Source organism: Sciurus carolinensis, chromosome 17 (assembly GCF_902686445.1).
Source record: "Sciurus carolinensis chromosome 17, mSciCar1.2, whole genome shotgun sequence".
Lineage (NCBI taxonomy): Eukaryota > Metazoa > Chordata > Mammalia > Rodentia > Sciuridae > Sciurus > Sciurus carolinensis.
In genome coordinates, this window is record NC_062229.1 from 29,286,073 (window position 1) to 29,305,253 (window position 19,181).

Sequence of the window (19,181 nt, forward strand, 5' to 3'; positions counted from 1 at the left end):
CTTCTTCATCTTCATACAAGTCAAACTCTTTCCTACCAAGGACTTTGTGTTTGTTCTTCCACTAAACTGGAACTCTCTCCCGTCTTTAGATCACAGTGCAGACTCACCTGGTCACTGAGGCCTTCCCACTGAATGAAGGAGGCTTGCCCAGTTGTACATAAGTCACACAAGAAGTGGTCTGTGCCTGCCTCTTTCTCACTTCATTTCTGTCTGCCCTACCTGGTACCTTTCACTTTTGAAGTACTTGCCTTCTTTCTGTTGCTTAAAAACTCGCAACACTGTAAGACTGTTCAATTCTTGCTGTTCTCTGACTGACTGGCTCCTCACCTCATTCTGCTTAAATATCACCTCCTCAGAGCAGCCCTTCTCTCACTCCATGCACACTATAGTCGCTTTCCATTCCCTTACAAACCCTTCCTTGTTAGCACATATCAGTCCATGGCTGTATATTATGCATCATTGGTATTTTGTTGATGCCCCCATTAGAATTTAAAGCTCCTTGAAGACACTGTCTTGGTTACCATTAGTGCAAAGCAGGAATGCCATAAATACCTGTTAAGTGAATGAATCAGCAGAGTTTAATAATTCAAATTATTCTTATTATTTCCCATCATATTCATAAAACCTATGGCATGGCACACTGAGGCTGCTCAGAATATACCTGCTGAAAAAACACCCCCCCAGGTTTATGCTAATCTACATGCACAATTTACGGGGCAAACATATTCCACAAGACACTTCCTGTTTCAGGCTTCATCTGTAGATAGTGATGTGAATTTCCAGTTTCCAGAAAATGTTACTGGCATGTGCTTCCAACTCACAAATTAAATGGACCCTCTCAAAAACAGGTACTCTTCTTAACCAAAACTATCTCCCTGGTGGTCTCTCTAACCAAAACTACCTCTCCAAAAACCAAAATGGAAACTCTTATTTTACCTTATACCACTTTATCCAAAAAACACATTTTCATGTGTATAGACACATATATACACTTGCCATAGCTGCATTGCAAAGGGGAAGCCAGGTGGGACCCAGAGTCCTGTAGTGACTTCTCTGAGAGCTGATGCAAGACACACTGTTAAGATCAGCTCATCTGGGACCACACTGTCCAGAGAACCTTTTGACTTTCCCTGGCTTCCTGGACTGCTCTCTGACCTTTGAAAAGGAACATGCCTCTGGATCTCAGTGAAGAACTAAGCCACTAATGAAACTGACCTTCTCTTGCAGCCCACATACCTCCCCACCCCCACCCCCCACCCCCCTTATAACCATGCCGGTAATGGTTCGCTAAGAACCATGAATGTCCTCCACACCAGAGACTCCTGACCAACTTCACTAGTAACTAATAACTGCTCCATCACTGGGAAACAGTTCCTGAATTTCTTCACGCTAAGAATCAACTTCCTCATGTTGAAGAGAGAGGCCAAGAAAATTAAGACTGGCTAAGCACAGCCTAGTTACATCTACATGCTTATCACCTGGCTTTTGTTTCTATAAACTGTACTGGCTTCCATGGGACCTGCAGAGAAGCGACCTAGCTGCTTCTCAACCCAGTTTGATCAAACTGCATGAAGTTCATTTTTCCTTTTCTCGTCGTTTTCCTCTCGTACGCGAGCGGCGACCGCACCCTGCCATCCTAAAATCCAAGGAGGGCCCTCGGGCTAGGCTGCCAGGAATTACTGTATTGCTCTATCTACGGACTGCCAAGCACGAAGCTTCTCGAAACGCACCACTGCACTTCACTGTCCACAGCTGGGTCTAGAGGAGAATCTTGGCCTCAAAGGGGCTACTTGGGTTGGCGCAGAAAGTAGTTTGAACTGAATGCGCCTCCCCGCCTCCGACCGTGACCAAGAGAAGCCGCTTCCGCAAAGCGGGTAGACGGCGGCTGGACCAATAGCAGCTTTGCGACGAAATGCTGTGGGTGCAAGCGGGGCCGACGGTTCCAGGGGTCCAGTGCTAACGCTGGCCGCAGCCTCGGAGCTCCAGGAAGCGGGAGACGCCGCAACCCTGAAGCCCTGTTAAAGAAGGTGGCCACTGCCGTCGCCCAGGTCTTGGGACCAGACCTCGTCTCCCCCGCGAGAGTATGCGCGCCGCCACCGGCACTAGCCGGAAGTCCTGCGGGAACCCGTTCTCTCTAGGAAGCCTGGAGGCCTCCCCTCTCGGTGGTACATTGGCTCAGGACCCAACCTGACCCGCCTACGGAGCTGGGTTTTCCTACTACTGTCAACACTGGAGGCTTCAGGTTTTGATTTGGGGTGGTGCTGGGGATTAAACCCAGAGGCGCTTTACCACAGCGCTACATCCCCAGTCCTTTTTTTTCTTTTGCCACAGGTTCTCGCTAAGTTGCTGAGGCTGGCCTTGAACTTGGGATCCTCATGCCTGTCTCCCGAGTCGCTGGGATTTACAATCTTGTGCCACCACGCCGGCATTATTTAAGATTCTCTATTGCTTAGCGGTGCAGCCCTACCTGGCCAGACCTCAGAGGTTGGTCACAGATGGGGACTCAGCAGGGCCCTGGGGGTCACAGATGCTTCTGGGTTTTGCCTGCACTCTGGGCTACCCCACGTGCAACTAGGGTGGTGTCCCAACAATTCAATTCTGGCACTAACTACCCAGAGTTAGTGTCAGATCTCACAGGTCATGGGTTCAGTTCACAAAACTGTACCCGATACAGATGCCAAATGCAAATCACAGGCCATCTGTACTTCCAATTGACCAGCTTTAACTCATAGTTTCCTAAAACCCACTCCTCAGGTTTGATAATTTGTTAGAATGACTCACAAAACTCACAGGAAGGCATTTTACTTGCTATTATTGGTTTATTAAGAGAATACAACCCAGGAATAGTCAAATATAAGAGAGACCCGGGGCAAGGCATGGGAGAAGGGGCACAGAACTGTCACTTCCTCTCCAGGTGCACCACCTTCCCAGCACCTCCACGTGTTCAGCACCTGAAAACTCTCCCAACTCCCTTGTTTAGGGATTTTATGGGGGCTTCATTATGCAGGCACAATTGAATCGTTAGCCAATAATTATTAAGTCAATCTCCAGCCCCTCTCCCCCTTTCTATAGGGTTGGAAGGAGGCTGGAACTTCCAACCAGATATTCACACATTCATCTTTCTGGCAACCAGCCCCATCCTTAAGCTATCTAGGGGCCCTCAAACACCAGTCATTCCATTAGCATACAAAAAGGACACTTATTACTCTGGAGATTCCAAGGGTCTTGGATGCCCTAGTGTTAGAAACTGGGGAACTAAGACCAAATTCAAGACACTTATCACGCTGGAAATTACAAGGGTTTTAGGAGTTTTGTGCTAGGAACTCAAACTCATATATATATATATGAAGTCAGTATATTACACACACAGATATCTGGTTATCTATATAGATATATCTCTTATTGTATCACAATATCACTGGGGTAGGGGAGTTGGCATGTTTAGATACAACCATTTCACTTTCAGAGAACACAGAAACTCCTTGAAAGAACACCACTGTTGGAAATTAAATGATGCATGAGTTCATTTTTAGATGCTGTCCCCACCATGAGTGTACAGAGCCCCTTTGACATTAAAAGCCCCACAGATTTTTGTCCTTCCATTCCTGGTAAAAGCTATTTGTTCATCTTAGTTTCCTCTTGCTAAAAATGGAAACTGAGAACCTACCCATTGGCCAGGGTAAGTACCAAGGAAACTGGAATTGTAATATATTTATTTCTCTGGCTAGGACAAGCTAATCTAAGTCTGTGCGTGTGTGTGAGTGTCCGCACGTGCATGCACACGCATGTGTTTCCTACCTTTGGTCCCATTGTACCCATTTTTCTCATAAAAGATTTTTACATCCCTGAGCCCCCCCAAAGATGAAGATCTGAGACAGAAAAAAGTCTCTATTTTCTTCAGGGCTAACTTTGAATAAACCTGTTTTCCTCTACCAACTTCTGTCTCCTGAGTTTTGGTTGAGCAGCAAGCAGCAGAACCTTCAATTATGGTAATAAGAATTACTCATGGTCCTTGTCAAAAACCACCTGAGCATATTAGGTGCCAGACAACCTGGCAACACTCATCCCTGCACTATAAAGAATGGCACATCATTCCTCTATCCTCAGTAGTGTGAGTGCTATTGAGGCTGTGCAATAACATTTGTGTAACAATGGGAGGGGGCGAAACAATTCTAAGTTTCTGTTGAATGAAGGAACAAATAACTGAAAAATAAAAGTTGCCAGTCAGAAACCCATAAATCTCTTGGTCCTAAGGATTAGAGAAGATCTATTTATAGACAACTTACACTTTTCTGACTTTAGAGTGGTGGGAAAGTGATACACATTCAGCAGAAAACATGTGAAATTTTGGTCTTTTCCCAGGCTAGCAGTATGCAGTTCCCTACTCTCTCTCAATGCTGGATGCTGGCAGCGAGCTGCAGCTCCCACCATATCACAAGGGCCAACAACTGATACTCCACAGAGTACTATATTCAGTAACTCACAGGAGATATCCAACTTTATTATTAAGTAGCCTTTGTGTTAGATGATTTTGCCCAACTGTAGGCTAATGGAAGTGTTCTGAGCACACTCAAGGTTGAATGGGCTGCGCCATGATGTTCAGCAGATTAGGTATGTCAGTGCATTCTGACTTACAGTATTTTCAACTGGAAGTGGGCTTATCAGGAGGTAACCTTACTGTAAGTCAAGGAATGTTTATTTTCCCTGCAGTCCTTGTTTTCTTCTCATAATCTGCTATCCTCTGAACCATACTTAGAAATCCTGCCTACCTGGAGACTGACTAGCTGAGAAGTCTCCTGCTCCCACCTTCCTTGCCTGCTATAATCCTCCAAGATGCCCTATGGGCCTTGCTGTTTAATAATGTTTTGGAGATTAGGTCAAGTGAGTTCCATCCCTGGTACCAAAAAAAAAAATTGTGTATGTATATATGTCTAAAATATGTCTAAGAAACGGGTCACATTCCTACTTTTTGTCATATTCCTAAATTTTGACTGTGCTTTCCTTAGCAGTGATTCCAAGCTCTTTCATATTCCAGAAGTTCCGCTCATAGGTGGGAAAATGAATTTGGTTTTTGCTTTTGTCCTCTTAAATTCTAAGTATTGCACAAATCCTGTGAAGGAATGAAAATAAAGAAAAATCCCCAACATCTTACCAACCATTTAAACTTCTCCCTGATTTGATCACCAGCACTGAAAAAAAAAATAAAGTTTAAGTTAATAAATAGATAAATAAATGAATAAATAAATACATAAATAAAATTTCCCCTGAGCCAAGGGAACTTTTTGGGATGACAGTTATTTTCTATATCTTAGTTACACAACCATATTCATGTGTCAAAACTCAAAAATTATATACAGTAATGGGGTAGGTAGCTTTTACTGTATAAAAAATATATATATATCTCAATAAACCTGACCAAAACCAAAACCAAACCAAATCTCTCTTTACCCTCCCTTGCAGATATAATTTTTGTGGTATCAACACAATAGTATACATATCACCTTCTTAATACTGTATTCCCGCTTAATTTTTAAAAGTACCTTTCCATGTGCTACAACTGTCCTGAAGCAGTGAGTCTAAGAAGGGTCAGGGCCTCCAGCCACTAGATGGAAAATATAGTAAAACCAGTGAAATCATAACATCTGAAAAAATCATCACACTTAAACACTTCTCAGTGTTTCCACAGTAGTTCATCATAAAAGTCATTTAAAAGTACCACCAATTACAAACTGATTTAATAGGGGGATCTGGAGTAGGTGACCTATAGTAACTGATCAGGAATGGGCTCCCTCTAGAGGCCAGAACTGTAACCAGCCCTGGCTGGGTTTCTTTCCTTGCCTCTGGTTTTCCACTCCAGGTATCATTTAGAGATCACTACGCTCAGGTACCTCCCCTAAACTGCATAAGTCCAAGTCACTTTTTGTGCCTACATATTTGAGTGGGCACTGAAATTAAACAAATATATGGTCAGGAATAGAAAAGGAACTCACACAGAAAAATCAAATTCCCCTCCAATTGAGTTTAGAGACTTAATTTTACATTATTACTCTCACCACTTCAAGTTCTTTCCCTGATTATTTTCTTAGTCTATTGCATAGTTACACAGGACCCTTCCAATGGTCACTACAAAGGCAATTAAAAACTTCTAAGGCTCAGATTCTCCCCACAGTGATCTTTGCCACTGGCCCACCAAATGGCCCTCCCTCCCTCAATCCTGAAGGCAATTCACTGGATACTTCCTCTGATTACTTCCTCCTGTGGGCTGTACAGTTCCCCTATATTTCTCAGTACAGTGGCCCAACTCACGCATTCCCTGAAGCCCAAAATGTCCTGCAAACTCTTTCAACTCCAGTAGTCCCAGGGGCAGACTGATGAAAGAAGCCAAAACTGGACAATATAAGTTTCAAGGACAAACACTGCCACTTCCTACCAGGGGCTAAAAGAGAGTAATCAAACACAGTCCTTAAGTGTTACTACTTAAAATAGAGTTGGGAAAACAAGATCACAAGCGTATAGATAAAGACATGGCCAGGGATCCAGTAGAAATCCCTATAATTCAAGGTGCAGCAGGACTGGAGAACATGAGAAGCTCACGGGGAGTGAGACAAGGGATTCAGGCTACGAGAGGATGACTTTTCAGGAGTAGCAAGATCCTGAAAGGAGGGCGCTACTTGGGCAGGTGAAGAGCTGGCCACTTCAGATGAGGGGAGCGGCGAAAGAGGTGCAGGGGATGGCCCCGGCTGGGATGGGGCAGAGCTTGCTGGCTGGGGAGAGGGAGGGGCAAGGCCTGAAGGACACTGGGGCTCCGCCGTGGATGGCCCTGGATCTTCAGCAGTTTTCTTCCTGGTATGCAACTTCCGATGCTGAAGAAAACTTGCGCTCCACTTGAAGGCCTTCCCACACTCCTTACACTCATAAGGCTTCTCCCCAGTGTGGACTCGCTGATGCTGAACCAAGGTGACCTTCTGATTGAAGGCCTTTGAACACTCCTGGCACTTGTAAGGTCTCTCCCCAGTGTGGATTCTCTGATGCACTATGAAGCGGGAGCTGCAAGTGAAAGTCTTCCAGCATTCGTTGCATTTGTACAGCTTCTCTCCAGTGTGGAACCTCTGGTGCTGCAGGTACACTGACCTGCGGCGGAAGGCCTTGCCACACTCTGTGCATTCATAAGGCTTCTCCCCGGTGTGGATTCTCTGGTGCTGGATCAGGACTGAATTAGAACTGAAACCTTTCCCACAATCCTTACATTCGTAGGGCTTCTCCCCTGTGTGGACTCGCTCGTGGATGATGCAGTCATAGCTACCCCGGAAGGCTTTCCCACATTCCTTACACTTAAAAGGCTTCTCCCCAGTGTGGATTCGCTGATGCCGGATCAGTTTCGAGTTGTAGCTGAAGGTCTTCCCACAGTCCCCACATTCATAGGGCTTCTCTCCACCATGGAGTTTCTGATGCTGAAGAAGGTGGGAATTTTGACTGAAGGCATGTCCACATTCCTCACAGGCATATGGTTTCTCCCCGGTGTGGATTTTCATATGCCGTGACAGTTTTGAGTTGTATTTGAAGGCTTTCCCGCATTCTTTGCATTTGTAGGACTTCTCGTCAGTGTGAGTTTTCTGGTGCTGGTGAGGGTCTGAGTCTGGGTTGAAGTATTTGTTGCACTTATCACACTTATGCAACACCTCTTTCCTAGGAGGGCCCTGCTTTGTACTGACACTCTTGCTTCCTTTCAATTTCCTGGCTGTCTCCTTCCTTTTGACAGTGGAAGACTTACGAACCTGAACTGTCAAATCTATGGGATCTCCTTTCTCTGAGTTTGTTTTCTTCCCTGTGTCACTTGGCTGTGGCTTCTCTAACCTGTCCTGGGGAATGTCCATTGGTAGCCCCTCTTCTATGGGTTCGTTGGACTCTGATTCTGTCGACATGTTCAGCTTTGGAGTTGGATCCTCATCCTCAGATTTGGTCTTACCACCTACCATAATAAAAAGAAAACATAAGAATCCCTTATTATTTATGTTAGAAGAAGAAAGGAATTTAGCAGTATTAGCTTGCCCTGGGGACACATATTCTTGGAGAGAGAGACAGACATCCAATTGTGCCCCAAAGGGAAAGAAAAAGTCCTGGAGGTAGGGAAGATAGTAATACCCTAAGGACAACAATAAGGGGAAGGAAGGCAAAAGCTATGGATGGAGACAAATAGATAAAGAAACACTGGAATGGGATATAGAAGTCACAGGAAGGGGAAGCAGTAAAGAAAACCAAGGTGTGGAAAGAGACCTTCAAACTGGAGAAGAGAGCTAAGTAACCAGTTCCAGCATCACACAGTATCCAGAGGGCTCGGAGATGCTGTCTACAACAGCAGATCCCAAGGCCAGTCAAGGCATGAAATCTGTGCAAGAACTTTAAAATATTCTGTCTTTGTGTGTGCGTGTGGTTCTGGGGATAAAACCCAGGGCCTAACACATGCTAAGAATACACTCTACCACTGAACTACATCTCCAACCCTCTACCTTCTTTTGTTTTTCTTTTTTTTGGTACTAGGGATTGAACTCTGGGGCATTTAACCACTGGGCCATATCCCCAGCCCTTTTTGTTTCTTTATTTTGAGACAGGGTCTCACTAAGTTGCTTAGGACCTTACTTAAGTTGCTGAGGTTAGCCTTGAACTTGTGATCCTCCTGCCTTTGCCTCTTGAGTCACTGGGATGACAGGCATGTGCCACCATGTCCAATCTTCTATCATTTTTAAAGAGATAGTCTCTATCACAAGCTTGAATGGAGAGGAAATAATGTGTACTACCACTGGTTATGAAGAATTCATTAGGGCTGGGGAGATAGCTCAGTCGGTAGAATGCTTGCCTTGCAAGCACAAGGCCCTGGGTTCGATCCCCAGCACCGCAAAAAAACAAAAAACAATTCATTAGATAATCACTATTCAAAACTCATATGTCCTCTGGAAGACAAGACCTTGAAAGGAAATAACAGGCCTGGCCAAGAACTTAGCACAGACTGCAGACAGTAACTTGGCTGAGGTAGAAGTTCATCTCTCACTGCAGGCACTACCACGTAGAAGCCATTTTTGCCTTTATAAGCACCAAAATCTAACACAGCTTAGTGTTTCTAGAGCCCTTGTCACCAATTCATATCTCAGACCCTAGTCCAGTACAGACAAGCCCACATACACACACTATACACACACTTGAAACAGGGTCTAAAGTTTCACCAAACCACATCCTTAATAAGAGTGACGCATATGGATTCCATCCCCAGCACCATCACCATTAAGAAAAAAAAAAAAAAGACTGATGCATTCACAATGGATTTTATACTATTTTGGTCTATTTTATTTACATCTTTTTTGGGGGAATGGGGGTACTAGGGATTGAACCCAGGAGCACTTAATCATTGAGTCACATCCAAGTCTCCTTTTCTCTTTTGAGACAGGGTCTCACTAAGTTGCTTAAGGCCTTGTTAAAACACTGAGGCTGCCCTCACTTGCACTATTTTGCCTCAGTCTCCTGAGTCAGCCTATTCTTTTTTTTTTTGGTATAAGGGATTGAACCCAGGAGTGCTTAACCACTGAACCACATCTCCAGCCCTTTTTCAATTTTTTATTTTGAGACAGGGTCTTGTTAACTTGCTTAGGGCCTTGTTAAGTTGCTGAGGCTGGCCTTGAACTTGCGATCCTCCTGCCTCAGCCTCTCTAGTTGCTGCGATTACAGGTGTGCACTACCATGCCTGGCCTACTCATTTTTAAATGATTACAAGTCATTGATGAGTTGTAATATGAGTTTAAAGATTACATGGAATTCTAGAAGAAAAAGTAGGTCCAAATATTCAACTTGTTGGCTTAGGATCAGACTTCCTTAACAGGACTCCCATAGCACAAGAAATAAAAGCAAGAATCAATAACTGGGATAGATTCAAACTAAAAAGCTTTCTCTCAGCAAAGGAAACTATCAGCAATGCAAAGAGAGAGCCTACAGAGTGGGAGAATATCTTTGCCACTCACACTTCAGATAGAGCACTAATTTCCAGAATATATAAAGAACTCAAAAAACTCTACACGAAGAATACGAATAACCTAATCAACAAATGGGCTAAGGATATGAACAGACACTTCACAGAAGACGATCTACAAGCAATCAACAAACATTTGAAAAAATGTTCCCCATCTTTAGTAATAAGAGAAATGCAAATCAAAACTACTCTAAGATTCCATCTCACCCCAATTAGAATGGCGATTATCAAGAATACAAGCAACAATAGGTGTTGGAGAGGATGTGGGGAAAAAGGTACACTCATACATTGCTGGTGGGGCTGCAAATAAGTGCAGCCACTCTGGAAAGCAGTGTGGAGATTCCTTAGAAAACTTGGAATGGAACCACCATTTGACCCAGCTATCCCACTCCTTGGCCTATACCCAAAGGACTTAAAATCAGCATACTACAGAGATACAGCCACATCAATGTTCATAGCTGCTCAATTCACAATAGCCAGATTGTGGAACCAACCTAGATATCCTTCAATTGATGAATGGATAAAGAAACTGTGGTATATATATACAATGAAATATTACTCAGCTATAAAGAATGATAAAATTATGGCATTTGCAGGCAAATGGATGAAATTGGAGAATATCATGCTAAGTGAGATAAGCCAATCTCAAAACTCCAAAAGACGAATGATCTCGCTGATAAGCGGATGATGACACATAATGAAGGGTGGGAGGGGGGCAAGAATGGAGGAAGGAGGGACTGTATAGAGGGAAAAGAGGGGTGGGAGCAGTGGGGGGGGGAGGAAAAAATAACAGAATGAATCAAACCCCATTACCCTATGTGAATGTATGATTACGCAAATGGTATGCTGTTACTCCATGTACAAACAGAGAAACAACATGTATCCCATTTGTTTACAATAAAAATAAATTTTAAAAAAATGAGTTCTTAACTATATTGTTTATATTCCAAAATTGATGAACAGAAGCCTATTTCACTAATAGAGTTTGAAATTTGGGGAATGAGACTGAACAAATTATGGCAAAATGGATCACACTATTATGTATAATTATGATACACTAATAAAAAAATTAAAAGTAAATCAGGCATGGTGGCACACATCTGTAACTCCAGTGACTCAGGAGGCTGAGGCTAGAGGATTTCAAGTTCGGGGCCAACCTCAGCAACTTAGCAAGACACTGTCTCGAAAGCAAAACGTAGCGAGGTTCAGTGGCACACACGAGTATTGCCAGTGACTCGGGGGCTACAATGGGAGGGTCACGAGTTGGAAGCAGCCTCAGCAACTTACTAAGGTCCTCAGCAACTAAGTGAGACTCTGCCTCAAAATAAAAAATAGGGCTGGGGAGGTAGCCCAGAGGTAAAGTGTCTCAGGATTCAATTCCCAGTACTGGAAAACAGAATTAAAATTAAATAATACTATTTTTAAAATGTTTGCAATCCTTTCACTTTATGAAGAAAAATCACAGACAATGGAATGTCTGGACTGCTGTCTTCCAGTCTGGGGCTGAAGCATGACTGTTTTCATGTATCAGAAGAAAAGCCTTTTTCATGTCATGTTAAATTATTAAAAGAGAAGCAGTTGGGTGCAGTGGCACACGCCTGTAATCCCAGCTATTCAGGAGGATGGGGCAGTTTGAGGATCCCAAGTTTGAGGTCAGCCTGGGCAATGTAGGGAGACCCTGTGTCAAAGCAAAAAATTAAAAAAGACTAGGGATACAGCTCAGTGGTACAGTGCCAGCGGGTTAACCCTGACTGCTGCAAAGTAAAACAAAACAAAAGAAAGCAAAGAGCAAGAGAGAGAGAGAGACAGAGAGAGAGACAGACAGACAGACAGACTGGAAAGGAAGCTGGTTGGTTCTCCTGCTCACCTGTGCACATGCCTCCAAGGGCCTCTCCCCCAACAGGTATCCATGGATCTGGGACCCATGGGGCTTCTCCTCGCTCCAGCTGGAATATCAGATCTGGTTTAGGGAATGGTAATGCTGCTAAAGGAGAAAGAAAAGGAACAGGAAGCTGAGAGAGTCACCACCAGCCTCCCTCGGTCTACCCTCTGCTTTGCCAGGTGAACAAGGAGGCAGATGCCCCAGGAGACCAAGTGAGGTTCATGAGGAGAGAATCTGGGGATCTGGGGAAGGGCTCAAAGCTTATTCTAGCCTCCGAGAGAACAGGAAGTACCCACAGTCACTGGAGGTGTATACCTGGGGTCCTAGGAGACTCACACACAGTAGATGGGCCGGGGTCTCCTCCAGGGAACGGGAAGACTGGAGGAATGAAGGTGGGGCACCAGGAACCTTCTCAGTTCTCTCTGCGCCCACAGCAAACCCCTCACAGTACAGTCCCCACCAGGAACCAGCCAACAGGGAAGTCCTGTTAAAAACCAAAGTGAATCCAGATCTTTCGCCATTCAACTACTCCTGAAACTGGGAATTAGGGAGCTCAGCTCCTGGGGCATTAATCCTGGTGATATTGAAGATCCCAGATCTGCTAAGGGAGAATCTAGGAGCCCCAAAGGCAGAAACTAAGCTTCAGAGGAAGAACGTACCCAAAGAAGTTACGTTCGCATAGTTTTCCAGCATCACCTCCTGGTACAGAGTCCTCTGCGCAGGCTCCAGGCTGGCCCACTGATTCTGGGTGAAGTACACGGCCACATCCTCAAAGGTCACTGGCTCCTAAAACAACAGGTTCCTGCTCAAGTCCTGTATAAGCACAGAAGGAGGGGGCTGCATGCCAGGAAAGGGATGAATCTACTGCAACCCATGGTTCTGAGTCCCATGGAAGGTTTACACTGAGGGGAGAGTCAGCACTCTAGTCAGGGTGGCCCTCGGCCAGTGGTCCCACTTTTCATGTGACATCTTGGTGGGCCCAATATTGTCATCCTAAATACACAGCCCAGCACCTGCTGTTCTTTGCCTGGCGATCATGTCAACCCATGTCTGCTTCCACAACCCAGATGTATCTTTCTGGCATTTTTTCTAAATTGACCACAGCAGATATCTGTCTTTCACCCTGTGTCCATCCATCCTAAAGCACCCCATAAAGGACCTACATTCAGCTTTTCATGTCATCTTCCTCCACATCTTCTACTAAGGACAGAGGAGTGAGTCCATGGGGACAAAGTTCCTTTCATTCAACTATTTCTCCTTTTTTCTACCACCTTGCCTTATCAAAAGCCGGTTCTCCCTTGAAGACAACGTACAGTATCTCCTCCTCTCTAACACACCTGACCCCAGGGACAGGATGGCAGTCTCCCAATCCTTGTTCACAGATCGGACCCTAATCACCTAAGCTCTGTCCAACCTTCGGTCCTCTTCACCAGGTCTATCTCCCTTTGCCTCCTGCAAAACCATCTCCAACTTCTCAAGGAAGAAGGAAACCATCACAGGGTTAGGGTTCACAGTCGGTTACTTTTACCTCGATTTGTTCAATTTACAACAATAGATGAAGTAAGAATTATTATTCACAAGGGAATCAGCAATATTAAGCACTTTGAGGTGGGAGCCCTCCTCATCTTAGTACTTATTACAAAGTTATATAAGAAAATGAAAATATTAAAATAAACTGACCACTTATATATAAATTAATCCACTATACCATTTCAGTTCATCATGTCAACAACCCTCTCTTCACTAGGCATGGCGGTACATGCCTATAATCCCAATGACTCAAGAGGCTAAGGCAGGAGAATCACAAGTTTGAGGCCAGCCTCAGCAAGTTAGTGAGGCCCTAGGTAACTTCATGAGACCTGTTTCAAAATAAAAAACAAAAAGGGCTGGGGATGTGACTCAGTGGTAAAAGCACCCCTAGGTTTAATCCCTAGTACCAAAAACAAAACAAAACAAAACAAAAAAATTTTTATTTGTGTGTATAATGGTTTCTTCCAAGTGAAAGAAATAAAACTAGACAAGTAAGAGATTTGCAGTCATTATTGTGAAAATTGGTCCCTACAAAAAACATCAATGATGCTGAATCTCAGAGGTAAGTTTAACAAATACTAGTACACCGGCATGATCTTAAATGTCTCCCCATAAACTGTTGCAAGGGAAAAATCATAACTATATGTGAAGAAATCACCTATAGTTCCTTGAATAGGAAGTATAAATATAACTAGTATGAGTAAGAAACTGAATTTTTTATTTTAATTGATTTTAATTTTAAATAGGCACATGAAGCTAGGGGCTACTCAGGGCAGAACAGACACTTCACTGACCCCAAATGTTAATAAGCTGTCTAACCTTCTTCAGCCACTGTACCTGGAAACAGCCAGGTACAGTGGCACTCACTTGTAATCCCAGCAGCTTGGGAGACTGAGGCAGTAGAATTCCAAGTTCAAAACCAGCCTCAGCAACTTAGTGGAATCCTAAGCAACTTAGTGAGATCCTGTCTCAAAATAAGAAATAAAAAGGTCTGGGGATGTAGCTCAGTGGTAAAGTCCCCTGGGTTAAGTCTCCAGTACCAAAAAAAAAGAAAAAAAAGTTGGAAACATAGACCTCACCTTCTATCCCATTTTACCCCTCCATACCTCTGCAATTATCCATGCACTCTTTGGTTTCTTGTTTTCTGAAACATTAAGCTTCTCAGTATCCTGTTGCATCTGTGATCAAGCTGCTTCTGTCCTCTGCCAGCACTTACTCTCTCCATTATTTAGTGGGGCCGTGAGTCCCATGTATGGGAAACATGTTACAGAGGAAACACAACATGGTGGCAATCAGCACAGAATGGAGAGCCCTGTCTCAACACAGGGACAATTTTGCCCTGCTCCCTCAGGAGAAAGGTGGCAATGTCTGGAGACATTTTTCGTCATCACAACTGCAGTGTGATGGTAGTGGTGGTGCTACTGGCACCTAGTGGACGGTGGCCAAGGGTGCTGCTGAATTATGCACAGAGAATTCCCCACGATAAAGAATTATCTGTAGATAAAATGTAAACCGCACCAGGTTGAAATAGCCCTGCTAGACACCTGAGGTTCTAGAACTAAACCTCTGAGCCTCAGCTCCATCATTTTAAAACTAGAATAGCAACAGTACCTACTTTATAGGGTTTGTGTAGGATAGAATGAGTTAATATGTATTAAATACTAAAAAGTCACCTGGAACATAATGTCATATAAATCTCAGTACTTATTACAACCACAGATGAAGCTGGGGAAAGCTTCTACACGAATCCGGAATCTTTTAGAAAGATATTCCTCACAGACACTATAGCAAAGACTGACAGGTATGTTAATGTGTGTGGATTCCCATTCATCTTTAGTAATAGAACCCTTCCTGGAGATCAAGCAGCCACTTTGGACCATAAGGTGGCCTACAGCATGAAAACCAGTGCTAGGTTGGTAGTGCAGAATGAAAGAGCCTGTGTGCATAATTGTGTAGCGTTGCCCTGGACTGACTCTCCCAAACTTGTTTTTCATAGAAGAGAAAGAAGCCTTCATCTTGTTTAAGCCATTGTTGCTCTGAATTTTCTTAGTGGAACCTAATCCTGAGTGACTAGGCAAGCAAGGCACCGAGAAAGAACAGAAGACCCCTACAAATGTTTTCCTGACTTGCAAGAACTAATTTTGGTTGAAGTGCTCAAACAGATGTGGATGGACGAATGTTCACAAAAAGAAGCCACTAATGTTTGCTTCTAAGTCTCCAGGAATGGAGTTTTCTTATTACATGATCCATCCATTATATGATACATGTAGCTTTCTCAGTATATGACACAGGACAAAGAAGAAAAACTCAGTAAACTCATCCTCTGCCATCAAGATGGGCGGGGGAGGGACTGCTCCCTATGCTACCTGAATCTGTGCCAACAGGGGCTACAGGCTTTCACAGAGATTAAGCTGTCATCTGTGCACTGAGCTGCTTCAGCTACAAACGCAGCACTCCCCCAAAACACAGTACCCATATGGATCCACACCTTCCTTCCAAATGAGTCATTTGGTGTCACTGTATGCTACGCAAGCAGCATGCAGGGTAAACTCTCTTGAGGAGTACATGTTCCCTGGGTATTGTGATAAAGACTAGCACTCCTCACATTTTAACCAGCCTCTTCCTTCCCCAAATGTTGTAAAAAATGGTTTCTAATTCAGGAGATCTAGATTGGGGTCTGGAATTTAGCTTTTCCCAATAAGCTCCCTGTTGATGTCAAAACTCTCATCTATGGATCACGCTTTGAGTTTTCATGCATGTAGATTTTCACTTTCTAGAGAATTTCTTGGCTGGGCTTCCTTCTTTCCCTGCCAACAAAGTCTCTCATCAACTCACTACCATATTCCTTTGCCACACTCCTTTGATGGGTGCAAAGCTAAGCACAGGGCTGGCTAAGTGAGGCTGCTGACCTTTCCTACCTCCTCTGAATATGAAATGCTGAAAGAAAGTTCAGCTCACCTGGGACCACACTGTCTGGAGCATGGCCGATGACCCCTGGCTTCATGCACTGCCTTCTAGTCTCGGAAAAGCAAAAATCTGCAGAGCTAAGAAGAGAGAGAGAAGAAAAAAAAAAAAAAAAAAAAAACCACACAATGAGAATGAACTATCTTATTTCCCACACTTGTTCTGTCTTCTTCCACTGTTGACAGATATCCTTAGGACACTGTTCTCCACTATCACTGATTCCTGGGGTGCTGCAAATGCCCCCCTTGATTCACTCTCCTATAAATGTGTTTGGAGATGCTGGAAATACCTAGAATGAATGTCTGCGCAGCAAGGGTTAAGAACTGCAGTAGGTAACAACGAATCCCGCCATTATGTGTAATTGTAATGCGTCAAAAAAAAAAGGGGGGGGGGACCTGCAGTGGTTTCTTGGCTTTTAAGAAAATCCGTGGGCACACCACGAATGCATTGCTAAGTATTCTGTAAGGAACACCTGTAGGAATCATGGCAAAGACTCAAAACAAGCCTCTGGAGAGAAGGGATCCTTGAACCAACCACAGTTTGCAGGGCAAAATTCAAGCGGTAATCTGGCCGCGGATGAAATGGGTACGGCGCTCAACGTCCCATTGGGGATGCTGATCACAGACCCAACCGCGATCAGAACGCACCACCCGGGAGGCGGGGGACCCCCAGATGTCTGTCGCGGGCGCCCACCCAGCCTACCTCGAGCCAGAGGACAGCGGGGCAGCTCTCGGGGCGGGAAGGTCGGTCGCGCCTCGACCACAGGGGCTGGCCCAGGGCTCGGGCGGCCTCATGGGCCTTCGCGGAGCGTCTGCGAGACCCAAACACGCAACCTCCAAGACAGGCACCAGGTTGCGCAACCAGGGCGGCTCACCGCAAGCTCCCGCAGAGCGCCGAATCCGCCAAGACGGAAGCGCGACCCGCGCCGGCCCAGCGCCGCTCTAGGAAGACGGAGGCCGTCCTCTCTCCATGGTTCCCCCAAGCGAGGCTCCCAGCCCTGGGCTCACGACTGCTTTCCATCAATCATGTGTCCGACTTTCCATCAATCACGTCTTAGCACCCCAAACAGATGATAAATTCCTCCATTTATAAAATAAATTCTTCTGGCTCTAGAGCTTGCTAGCAGCAACTTACCTGCTAATGAATTGATAGCCCCTATTTCCCATTTCATGGCTGATTGACCTGTGTGGCCTAATATCACGGAATCTGGGGTCTGATTGTGGTAAAACCTTAACTCCATTGTTTATGAACAGAATGAACTTTCTCAAGTTGACTTGAGAAATGGTAATAGTTTCAAATTTATAAATTCAGCATATTGAGTTTCATTCATCCAACATGCTTAGATTCTGTAATAACTAAATCAAAACAACTGCTAGATATATTGTTGCTAACATCATTACTCCTGTGTATCAGTGTCACTCTCCTGTAATACTCTCTTTACTTTTCCAGCCCAAATAAAACAGTGATCATAGCACTGGTGCCTATTGGTCAGGCACTGTGAAGATGGTTCTGAGCTACGATTTGTGTCTACTGCCCACCATTTATTTCTACTTAGCTAGCTCACAGGGCCCTAAAATCCCAAAATGTTCCACACTAAGCTCATCATCTTTTCTCACCTCCTGCAGAGAATGCCATGCATCCTACCAGCCAAGTTAGTCATCTGGGAGTAATCATTGATTCCTTCCTCTCCTCTCACCTAGATTACTGAGACAGCCTCCTAACTTTTCATGGTCTCCAGTCTAGCCCCTCAACCTTTCATTCCCACATTGCAAACAGGATGATTTCAGATGCATGGCACTTCTGCTTTTTAAAACCCTTCTCAACTATCTGAGTTTTCAAATATTGTTACTAAGCCTTTCAGATCCAAGAAAAGTCATCATTCAAGTCTTTTCTGATGTCCTAGGAGATGGTCTTCTGGACCTGTGTGTTTACCCCTGTCAGTGCATTGCTGATGTTGCCCCTTTACTTTCCCTCAGTGATCTGTGAGCTCCTTTAGGGGAACTTCATTGGTAGGCACTCCACCTACTTCATATGAAAAGTAAATGAGATATGAGTTTAAAATGGTTGGAGCAGAGTATAAGTCACAAATTCTGGTCCTGACTCTGCATTTTCCAATAGTGCCTAGGCCAGAGTAAAAGAAAGGAAAGGTATTGGTAGATTTTCTCCAAAGCCTGACTAAATAATTATTAACAAAATGAAAGCAAATATGGCAATATGAATAACTGGAAAATACCGGAATTCAAGGAAAACATTAAAAGAGAGATTTATATTGGAAAACAGTCTAATCTACAAAAAGTTCTAATGATAATTAACTCAATGTATCTAACATATTTTAATATATGTAAAGCAAAAAACTATTTGAAATACAAGAAACTGATAAATCTATATTTGTACAGAAATTTTTAACACAACTCTAGGCAAAAATACAAAGAATTTAAATAATTAGGATAACTATTTGAATAACTATTAACAGAATTTACTATAACCAGCAAGAAGATAATTTACATTGTGTTCTTTTTATTGTTGTTTGGTGGTACTGGGGATTGAACCCAGGATTTTATATGTGCTAGGCAAGCACTTTATCAGAGTTACATCCCCAACCAATTACACACATTCTCTTTAAACTTAAATGTGCCATGTAGGCAACTAAGAAAATTTCAAATTTCAAGAAACAAATGTTGCTGGGCTTGATGGCACACACCTATGTAATCCCAGTGGCTTGGGAGAATAAGGCAGGAGGATGGCTAGTTCAAAGACAGACTCAGTTTAATAAGCCTCTAAACAAGTTAA

At 43.9% G+C, this 19,181-nt stretch overlaps 1 protein-coding gene across 1 annotated transcript in view; it reads right to left on the bottom strand.

Moving 5' to 3' along the window:
• The window catches only part of LOC124968251 (zinc finger protein 574-like), a 41,996-nt gene extending 24,299 nt beyond the window's left edge, over positions 1 to 17,697 (bottom strand). Inside the window, exons 1-7 of the mRNA XM_047530537.1 lie at positions 17,094 to 17,697; positions 16,386 to 16,471; positions 12,557 to 12,683; positions 11,883 to 11,999; positions 6,593 to 7,969; positions 6,307 to 6,387; positions 1,843 to 2,115 (exon numbers count right to left, since the gene is read on the bottom strand). Coding sequence (XP_047386493.1) covers positions 1,843 to 2,115; positions 6,307 to 6,387; positions 6,593 to 7,969; positions 11,883 to 11,999; positions 12,557 to 12,683; positions 16,386 to 16,409 — 1,999 coding nt within the window. The 5' untranslated portion in view covers positions 16,410 to 16,471; positions 17,094 to 17,697. The remainder of the gene's footprint in view (positions 1 to 1,842; positions 2,116 to 6,306; positions 6,388 to 6,592; positions 7,970 to 11,882; positions 12,000 to 12,556; positions 12,684 to 16,385; positions 16,472 to 17,093) is intronic.
• Positions 17,698 to 19,181: the final 1,484 nt, after the last annotated feature.